Genomic DNA, 10,487 nt, shown 5'->3' with positions numbered 1-10,487 from the left:
ATTTGCGTCATAGGAATTACAGGCTATTTTTATAGGAGAATTTTACATTATTCGTAGTTGACAGCTTGCTAACATTTGCTAATCGTTGATTTTCTGTTGTCGGTTACACCCCCTTTGCTAACGTGGCTAAGTGAGCTAGCTAAACAGTTTGAGTTTTGTATCTAATTAGCTGTTTTTGGACGGGGACAATCAGTACGACATCTGTTTTGTGGACACTCATTTGGTGCTTGTTATGTTTGTCATCAAAGCTTGAGTGAGATAGTCTATTGTTTTGCCACAAGCTAAAGCTATTTGTTGGCATCTTCCATTCAGAAACGATAAGGTTATTGAGATATTCAGGAAGTGTCAGTGCGAGACACAATCAAAGCGATTTTGGACTAACGTTGACATTTACGAAGTAAACAGAAGCTGTCACTCCAGCACGCAGACCAGTACTGCCGTTTAACACTTAACATACAGTTTGCCTTATATAGTTTTGTTCATTTTTAGCACTGAGAACGCAAACCCAGATAAACTTGACTTCATAGCAGCTTGTACACAAATTCTGACCCGGGATTGTAATTTTATCGGTGTTATTGCTGAACATGGCGGCTATCGAGATGGTGCAGATGTTGATCGAAGCAGCCGAGTACCTTGATCGTAGGGAAAGAGGTAAGTTTGATACAATATTAAGTTATATATTCTTCGTATTGAAATAACGTATATGGCGAAGGACTCAGTTCACGTGGGTGAATGCATGAAATATTTTCCTTTAGATTTATGTTGATTCAGTGTGTTCTTGCAAATTATCGAATATTAGACAGGGAAATGCTTCTAAGGGTTGTCCGGGCTTAACCTCAGCTAGCAAATGCAGGGGTACAGTGTTTGCAGAAAGCATGTTGAATGAAAAAACGTCCCCTTTATTCCAGCAGTACTTTGGCTTGATCATAAAAATTGAACAAGTCCAAGTGCATCCACCTCCCCACCCTCTGTTGTGCCTTAGCGATGAGGGTTATTCGAGTTCAGATGACATCATTTGGCCGAAGAGAAAATATTATAACTATAATCATGAATACCAATCACAACCCTTTCATCATTTTGCATATATTGTACAAATCATTGATGTTAAACAACAACAACAAATGTAAAGGTAGTCCAAGGTTAGGAAGGATATAGCATTGCATTTCCTTATCTCAGTTCCCTTCCTATTGTCTCTGTTCATATGGTTGCAGAATTCTACTAGCGTGTCTGACCTACAGTATATCCTCTTGTATGTTTGTTTGCAGAAGCTGAGCATGGCTATGCCTCCATATTACCATTCACCAGCAGCAAAGAAAAGGACAGTCTGAAGCGGAAAAACAAAAGCAAGAAGAATTTTAGTAGCAGGTATTACTGCCATATGACCTAGTTTTTCCTACAGTGCCCCGAGTAGACCACCTCAGTGATATGCTGTCACTGACTCCGAGGACAGTTTTCCAAACATCACAGGTTTCTGTTGAGAAACATGACTCCATATAGCCCTATAGGTGCCTATAAGTGATGGCATTTGCTGGCACTGTCTCTAGGCTAACATAGACAAAATATTAGTGTTGTTGTTGTTGTTATTGTTGTTGTTGTAGTACAGTAGTATGTTATCTTAACTCTCAAGGGTTGCTCTTGTCCATTACATGTCATTGAATATGGTGTGTTGACAGACAATGACAGCATTAATCAGAATATGCAAACACAAATAGATCCATGGTGAGAGTATAGGTTTCTGCGTTTGTGTATATGGTTAGGACACCTGCCATTGACGGAAGTCAAAGACATTGTGAATCCTAGCAAATCAGATTTGAGGTCAAGCTAAGGTGTTAGCAGTCTGCATTACAGCCGAAGTCTCCTGGAGGAAGGGACACACTATGTGCCATGCATGGGTAGTTCTACAGATGACCCACACACCTAGCTGTTGAACTAGCTAATCCGTGTCTGGATGTCTTTGTGGCAGCTGACTAGATAACTGGATATTAAAGCTGAACAGGGCTAAAGCAGGAGTAGAGTGTCTATATATAGGCCACACCTAAGCCTGCCTTGTAATTGGAACCTGATGTCATTTAAATATTTGCTTTGGCTTGCTAGGACACCTAGTTCTCTGACTTGGTCAGACAGAGGTAGGCCTAAAGGTCACTATAGGGGATTTGTAGACCGCTCATACAGGTAACGGATCCAATGGAGGATCCCCTTGTCCCATGACATGATATCATAGGTACAGATCAGGCAAAACTGGATAGACAGCCAGGGTCTAAGGTAAGACTTCTGTAAAAGGTGACGGCTCCAATGAATGTTTTTTTCAGTCCTACAAATCCCCCCTCGTCAGATTGGACTACCACTCTATCCGCTATTTCTCATGATTTTAATGGCTTTGCAGAAACACAAGCAAAGGAATTAGATGGTTGCAATCTAGCTGATTGGAAGTGGTTTCATGTTGACCCCTGCCTGGTCTTTACTGACTGAACTGGTCTTGTTGGTGGGGGTTGGGAGCAAACATCACTGATGATGAATAGCCTTGTTGGGGTTTTTGTTTCCCAAGCTTTGTGCGATGTAGGCCAGTGGGACCGTTCCCAGTCAGTAGAGCAGCAGTGGGCTAGAAGCTAGCAGTGGAGCAGCCCTCCACCCAGCCCTCTAGTTCCTTTCCGTGTTTCCCCATGGCGTGCGTGTGTATGTGGGGGAAGGGAGATGGTGTGTTTCTGGTGTGTGTCAGTAGTAGTGAATGTGGCTCCCCCTCCCCCTCTCTTTCCCTCTCCCCTCCTCCCTCACTCTCCCTCTTGGCAGTCAGTAGCTCCAGTTCCTCCATTACAGAAAGGAGTCCTCCCCCACCCACCTCTCTCCTCCACCCTCTCCCACTCCTCCTGTCACACGTACGCACAACACGCACGCACGCACACGCACACACACACACACACACACACACACACACACACACACACACACACACACACGCTGTATGCCACTGTAGTATGGTGCACCAGAATCTGCACCCAATGAATAAACCAGTCCATGAATAAACCAGTCATGAGAGTGGGTTGTTTCAATATTCACTTTGTCTTTCTATGTTTGTTGGTTCCAGGTTTAACATTACTAGGATGTAGGTTGGCTGCAGAGCCCACACAGAAAAAAAAGTAACTAAGGGACAACTACAGACCTACTGCACAGGATATATGGCCTATAGCCCGTGTGGAAATATAGTAGCCTGTTTATTATCATAGGCCCCATATTGTATGGCTTTGGCCTAGTTCAGCTGTAATACAAAACTGCTTTTATTATTCCTTCCTGCTTTTATCATCCACAAGTCTAGATTTCTCCCCGATGCTGGAGTACTGTGTGTACAGTGTGTGTGTGTGTGTGTCTCCCCCAACCCCCCACATGGAACAGACATCATCATCATCAGCTCCTATGGACAGCCGCGACGGTGTGAGTGAGCGCATGCACCAGAAGTCACCATGTACAGTAGTGCACCCAGGGGGGGGGGGGGTGGTCCTGTACAGTCCTATGGGGGGCAGTGTTATGTCACCGGTGGCTGCAAGCCCCTCAGGAATGCAGCAGCAGGCTAGAGATGCAGTCCATAGGGCTGAGATGTTGCCGCCCTCCACCTTCACTACCTTGGTATTCACCCCCCACCCCCCCCCCCCCACACACACACACACATTCTGTAGCAGTCCGCTCTATACAGCCATAAGGATTATGTTGTCTAGTTGTGTTGTCAGCGTAGCCTAAATCATTTCAGGCCTTCAGTCTTCGGCTGTTGCTGGACGTGAAATTGTGGGCTGAAAGGTTCAGTATGTTTGATTCCATGGAGGCTGGCCAGGTGATGACAGAAGTCAGGCTCTGCAGCACAAGGATGGGGTATTTTGGGAGTGGAGGTCAGCCTGGGGGTTGGGGGGGGGGGGTGGGGGGTCAGGCTGGGGTGTTGAAGGGGGGGGTGGAGAGAGCACTCCAGCTCAGCAGCCAGGCGCTCTCTCCGTTCTTCTCCTCACGCTTCCACTCTAACCCCCATTTCGGACGGGTCTGCAGGTTATTTAGGGGGAAAAGCGTGCGTGTGTCTGTGTGTGTGTGTGTGTGAGTGTGTAAGAGGCCCCTTGAGAGTGTGTGATGTACTTAACACTGCAATGCAGAAGGCTGGACGGTCGGTCACCAGACAGTTATACCGTCACACTGCAAGGGCCTTAAATCATCCTCCCTGTCTTTCGATCTCCTATCACCTGCCCTCCGTCTGCCTGTCTCTCTTTCTCTCTCTCTTTCTCCCTCTCCCCACACCCTCTCCATCACTCCCAGGCTCGTTGTCTCTTCCCCTCACACACAGATGGTGGCCAGCTAGTCCAGTCTATAGGCTGCTATACTATCATGGCCATCCTGGGAGGAGCAGACAGCTGGGCCCACTGCTAATTTAGAGCAGGGACCTGTTTCCTCTTGTGTTTAGTTACTGTTGCTACGTTTACCCCCAGGGCTGATTTGTTTGTGTTTTGTGCTGAGTGCGTGAGCGTGTGCATGCACCCTTGTTGGTGCATGCGTGCGTGTGACAGCCGAACACGAGCTAAAATAAAATGAGCCGCGGGCTGAAATACCGCTGCCTTTTTTTTTTTTTTTTTACGATTTCTGAGCATTCATTTTGTTGTGCGCTCTGAAGGTTCATGAGCAGCACAAGCATGGCGCCCTGCTCTGTAGTGGGGCCTCCTACTGCTGGGGATCACGGCACGCAGGGAGGGGGGGTCTCACACCCGTCCACGGCTAGCCTGTCTCGGACAGTATCTCTCTAATCTGTGTCTTCTCTCTGTCCACACAGGTCTACGCACAATGAGATGGAAAAGAACAGGTAGGTTTAACCCACCATCGTGTGTGTGTGTGTGTGTGTTTGTGTTTGTGTTTGTGTTCGTGCGGATTTTGCCACGGATTCTCCAGCTCTCCAGTCTCTGAGCACCATAAGAGATCACCCGGGTCCCCTCTCACTCACTGACTGAATAATGCATGGATCTGTGGCTTAGGCCCAGGTCACAGTGTAGTGTGTGTGTGTGTCTGTGTGTATTGCTACGGATGGACACATCCCACACCAGTAATAACCAATGTCCGTCTTTGCCCATACATATTGCCCCTATGAGTCCATAGTAATACCCTCCAAAATGGACAATCCAAATAACCATCTCGACGGACAGACTGTTGCAGTAGATATTGCAAGGCTAGTTATTTTATATATATATATATATTTTTACCCCTACTCTTATTGAGTCACTACGCAGTAGGAGGACAGCTAGACTCAATTCCCTCTCTGTCAGTGCGTGTGAGGAGTGTTTGTGGGTGGAGAGAGACTCAGACAATAGAGGCTCTATATTTAATCCCGTAGCACACACGGTTTGCTCTGAAAGAATCCCCACTTACAGAAGTCACCCTACTCAGCCACCGGGGCGTGCAACCTGACCCTCAACGCCGCACCTTAACACCCAGCTCATTACTAACTCCCACAGACCATGTGAAGCTGATGAAACGGTCATTTATTTGAAGAAGAGACCATATAGGTCTGGCCTTGGGGGTAAAAGCATACACTCACGCTAGTACGAAGAGACAGCGGCCTACAATCACACAACGAAACCCTGGCCAGACCCAGTTGACCTAGAATAACCGGTCACTAAAATGACCTAGCTAGCCTCGCGCGGCACGCCACACCCTAAGAGCGCGGGTCAGTGTTCAGACGGACAGGACGCAGCGACGTTGGCTATGTCTCTCTTGTCTACAGCTGAGTTGACATTGTTTGACCAACATTAGTCTAGCGGCTGGCTGGCTGCTAGTCCCTATGTAAATAATAGGGGTAAATAATGTCATTAACATTGCAACGCTGCCACTCTGCTCTGCTTGCACGTTCTGTAATCCCAGTCTCTTGGCCTTCGGGACAGCTCATGGCCCACAAAGGCCACGGGTCAGCTGGGAAATAGCACCTGGTCTTGCTCCAATTGTATTGTGTTACTCTTCTCTTCAGACCCTAACAGTGACTTCAGATTTGTCTTGGGAGGGCGCCAGTGTTGTCACGTGAGCCGTGTAGGCAGGGGTGAAAATTAACTTTTTGGCTCACGGCGAGTCACCTGCCAAGGGGACTGTAGATGAAAAAATCTACCGGCCAAGTATATATATTTTTCAGATAGCCTTCCGAAATCTAGTCGCCAATTGGAAATTTTACCTGCATTTGGCCGGTGGCAGGTGTTCATTTTCAGCCCTGCGTGTAGGATAAGCCTTAATGTCCAAAACATGAAGCACAAAAGAAATGTCAATCAAAAGTCTTGATCTTGACCAGAAGGGAACCAGAGATTCAGAGGGTTCTGCGTTCGTTTGGAGCATTCTCACATGCACGACAAAATCCTTGCGAACTGTCGAGTTCACTTAAAATGACTTAAATGGAACGGACCAAGTGTGACAGAGAGACATGTCTGCCCACAAGCACCAGTCTCTTCTCTGTCCTTGGAGGGTTTCAACAGTTTCTTATTCACTTGTTCTTTTGAGTTCAATCACAGTGTTTCTGACCTCAAAATACTGGAAAATATTTGACCGCTCAGGACCAGGTTAATGGCTCTACAGTTTGTTCTCTAATGCACTTTTTGTGTTTGTCTTTAACTGAAGTGTAATCCATATATGAAGAGGCTACTGTAAGCGCACACACACACACACACACACACACACACACACACACACACACACACACACACACACACACACTCTGGGTGCAGCCCCTGCCTGTGTGTATACAGTGCATGCAGCAGCCTAGCGTTGGGGGTGTGTTGTGTAACAAGGGTCAAGCGGTCACCAACACCCACACACACCACAACAGCTGCAAAGCCTGTCACGCAGCGCACACACACACACGCACACACACACACACACACACACAGGGAGGGGTAGAGAAAAAAACGAAGAGTAAATAATGTCAAATGCAGAATGTAGTGATCTTGGCCTCCATCCTTGTCCGCAGTGCAAGTAAAACAGCAGATCATCTTAAAGGTTACCATTATTTTCTGGTCGGAGTAGTGGTTAGTCCGCCGCCACCGGCGCTGTGTGTGTGGCCGACTCCTCTTGTCGTGTCCAAGGACATCTAACGGTGATGAAATGACCTGATGGAACGCGTCTCTCTTCTGTCTCTGTCTCCTCTCCTCGCAGACGGGCGAACTTAAGGCTGTGTTTAGAGCGCTTGAAATCCCTCGTTCCCCTGGGACCAGACACCAGCAGGCATACCACCCTCAGCCTGCTGATGAAGGCCAAGGAGCACATCAAGGTGTGTATGTGTGTGTGTGTGTGTGTGTGTGTGTGTGTGCGAGTGTGTCCGTGTGTGTGCGGGTGGGCGCGTGCATACATACAGTATGTGTGGGAAGCTGAGTGCTCATGTAACCAGGGCTGGCTGGGTGTATCGACAGCAGAACGCGTGTTTCCCGTCTTTCCCTACCCCTGCTGTCGGGGGCGCCGTCACAGACCGGGAGGAGCAGGGCTGCTGTGTACCGAGCGCATGGTGTATGAAATGCGCCATATAAATAAAGTTTGATTTGATTCGATGGATAAACCCTTCACAGCGAGGTTGGGGATGGTGAGACGTTATGCCTGCAGAAGTCACACACACACACACACACACACACACACACACACACACACACAAACGGACAGTGTACCGAGGGGTGTGTGTTTGCCCGTGTAGAGGCTGGAGGAGAGCGAGCGGAGAGCCCAGCACACGCTGGAGCAGCTGCAGCGAGAGCAGAGGCACCTGCAGCGCCGCCTGGAACAGCTGGGGGTGGAGCGCACGCGCATGGACAGCACCGGTTCCACCGTGTGCTCCGATAAGTCCGACTCCGACCAGGGTGAGCGCAAACACACACACACACACACTTGCAGATATGATATATTTAATGCTAATAGGGTTTGTTATGAAGTAAGGTTGTTCACATTCAACATGGGCTCAGTAGTAGTGACGATCCCGGGAGGTGTGTGTTTGGTGTGTATTCCCCCAGTAGTAATGTGTGTGTGTGTGTGTGTGTTACAGAGGACCTGGATGTGGATGTGGAGGGGACTGACTACTTAATGGGAGACCTGGAGTGGAGCACCAGCGGCGTGAGTGACTCTGACGAGCGGGGCAGCCTGCGCAGCAGCTGCAGTGACGAGGGCTACTCCAGCGCCAGTCTCCGCCGCCTGCAGGACACTCAGGAGAAGGCCAAGCAGCCGGCCTGCAGCCTATAAGAGCACAGCGTCCCCCCTGAACCCCACCCCCGCCCCCTATCCAACCCCCCCCCCCCTCCCACCTGTCTGTGACCCTATACCTGTCCTCTACCAGTCTCTGCCAATCAGACCTCACCCCCGCCCTCCTGACCTGACCAAGCTAGAGGCGTCTCCAGCCGTCTTCCTCTGCCCCTTCTGTCGCACCCCCTCCGCCTCGCAACACCTGCCGAGACCCCCGCTCACGCTCCGCCATCGTCCCGTCAGCCAACCAGGACGGAAGGATCGCTCTCCCGATGCCGCCCGCTCCAAGTTCTCCACTCCAATCAGACGAGCGGGATCGAGAAGACACTCCCGTCCAGTCCGTGTCCACCAGCTCCCTCTCCGTCCCGTCTTCGACGACTCGGCCGGAGGATGTGCTCACCCCACTGCCTCTTTTTGTATGCTGCAGGAACCAATGGAAAGCTGTCATGAGATTGAGCCCTCCCAGCTCCAGCCCCCATCTCCCCCATTCGTCCAATAAGAGTGGACTGCTCAATGGCGGTGGCACAGACACAGGGCTGTGTCGCCCGTGTGCCAGGTGACCATCGCGAGCACGGCATTTTGCACTTAAGAGTATAGAGGAAGAATCGTCTTGGTCAGAAGTGAGGTTGTCATCTTGAGAAACGGTGTTGCTAAGAAGCTAAGGTACTGCAGCTATTAGTCGTGTAATATGAGGTGAAGTTGTTTAGTAAGTCTTTTAAAGTAAATCGTCTATCTGCACTGTCCAGAACCGACCCTTCTCCCTCTTAACTGGGAGTTTTAGGGCACTAAACACGGCTGTGATGTCATCCTCTGTTGCCGTGGCCGCATTCCTCCCTCTACCAGACCTGCGGGTGGAAACCTTCAAGTTCATGGCCCTCATAATGGGGATTTGTAATCGAATTGAAAATTAATTTCATTTTATTTTCTTTGCATACCCCAGAAGGTCGTGTCCTCCACATCTGCCATTCAAAATTATTTCAATGAAAAAGAAGGAAAAAAACTTTGGGTGGTTGGGCTAGGGGTTTGAATGAGATTGTGACGAGGGGTGGGTGGGCTAGGGGTTTGAACGTCTACTTCCTCTCTCTGATGACAGTGGCGTTTTTACGCATCTTTTAAATGTATGTATGTACTGTTGTATGTTGCTACTAGTCACAGTGGCTAACGACAAGTCACAAGAGTGTTCTAAGGAAAAAGGTCTATATCTACTGAAGCCTAGCGAGAGACTCAAACACATTCCATTTTAGAGAGATGGGTTACTGTACTTAGAGGGATATTTTCAGTACAGTTATGCCTATTTATTTATGAGAGATGGAGAGAGTGCAATTTTGGAGCCTGGATATGTGTCAGGTTACCCACCAGAAGAGCAGAGCGCTGACTGGTTTTACCTTTCAGTGGGAACAAATTGTACAAGCAAGGTCAGCTTCATTAGTGTTCAGAAATACTATATTACTAAGGATACTGTCCATTGCCTTGCCTACATAGCTATTTATTATTTCAGCAAATTGTAGTCATATTTATGTAAATAGTTAACAGACAGATGTTTATGTATATCAAAAAAAAGTATTTATTAGATTAAATATAAAGAATATATATATGAATATATATAGGTGAATATATATTCATGTATGTATATATATATATGAATATATACATGCACACAATTAGTTATAGCCTTAGTGGTTTTTATGTTTATCTTGTGAGGTTTTGTATGTGTGGTTTGTTTGCACAGCATAGTAATACATAGCTTTTTAGAAACCGGCTTTTTGTGCCTATAGGCTTGTGTCCAGTCTGAATTTACCGCACGGTGCTCCTAGAATTGAAACCTTTTACTTGTGGTTGATACACTTTTAGTAAATCGAATAAGCTGTCATTTTCCTTATCAACGGGAAAATAATGAAACAAAAAAAGGAATATAACACAAAATTTTGAATAAAAAAAATAATTAAAAAGAAAGAAAAAGGGAGCTAGTGTGCAGGTACTTTGATAGTGCTGTGATAGTGAGAATATGTAGTGATGGTCCACCCATCTTGGTGCCTATGAGCTTTAGCTACACAAAATGGCTCCTCCACCACCTATGAGATTCCACCTAATGCTGTCTGGAAGAGAAAATGGTTGTCTTAATAACCAGGGGACCTGCTGTAGCCAGGGAGGGTTTCAGCATTTGAATGTAGTTGTCTCTTATTTCCCTTCCTGCATTGTTGCAGCACGACGCCAAAGGAACCTCAAACTTGTCACACACAAGTTCCTTGCTGGAACGTGAATACAGTACACAC

The 10,487-nt window shown here is 47.6% G+C and overlaps 1 protein-coding gene across 1 annotated transcript; it reads left to right on the top strand.

Moving 5' to 3' along the window:
* Nucleotides 1-361: 361 nt before the first annotated feature.
* On the top strand, nucleotides 362-8,214 carry mxd1 (MAX dimerization protein 1; the record flags this gene model as incomplete). Its single annotated transcript, XM_084457016.1, has 6 exons — nucleotides 362-651; nucleotides 1,266-1,365; nucleotides 4,796-4,825; nucleotides 7,150-7,264; nucleotides 7,679-7,838; nucleotides 8,021-8,214. The coding sequence occupies exons 1-6, from the start codon at nucleotides 585-587 to the stop codon at nucleotides 8,212-8,214; spliced, it is 666 nt and encodes a 221-aa protein (XP_084313142.1). The 5' UTR covers nucleotides 362-584.
* Between the last annotated feature and the right edge of the window lie 2,273 nt (nucleotides 8,215-10,487).

This window comes from Borostomias antarcticus, assembly GCF_949987555.1.
Source record: "Borostomias antarcticus genome assembly, chromosome: 23".
Lineage (NCBI taxonomy): Eukaryota > Metazoa > Chordata > Actinopteri > Stomiiformes > Stomiidae > Borostomias > Borostomias antarcticus.
The sequence above is the reverse complement of the archived record's forward strand: the minus strand, read 5'-3'. Positions and strand labels throughout refer to the sequence as shown.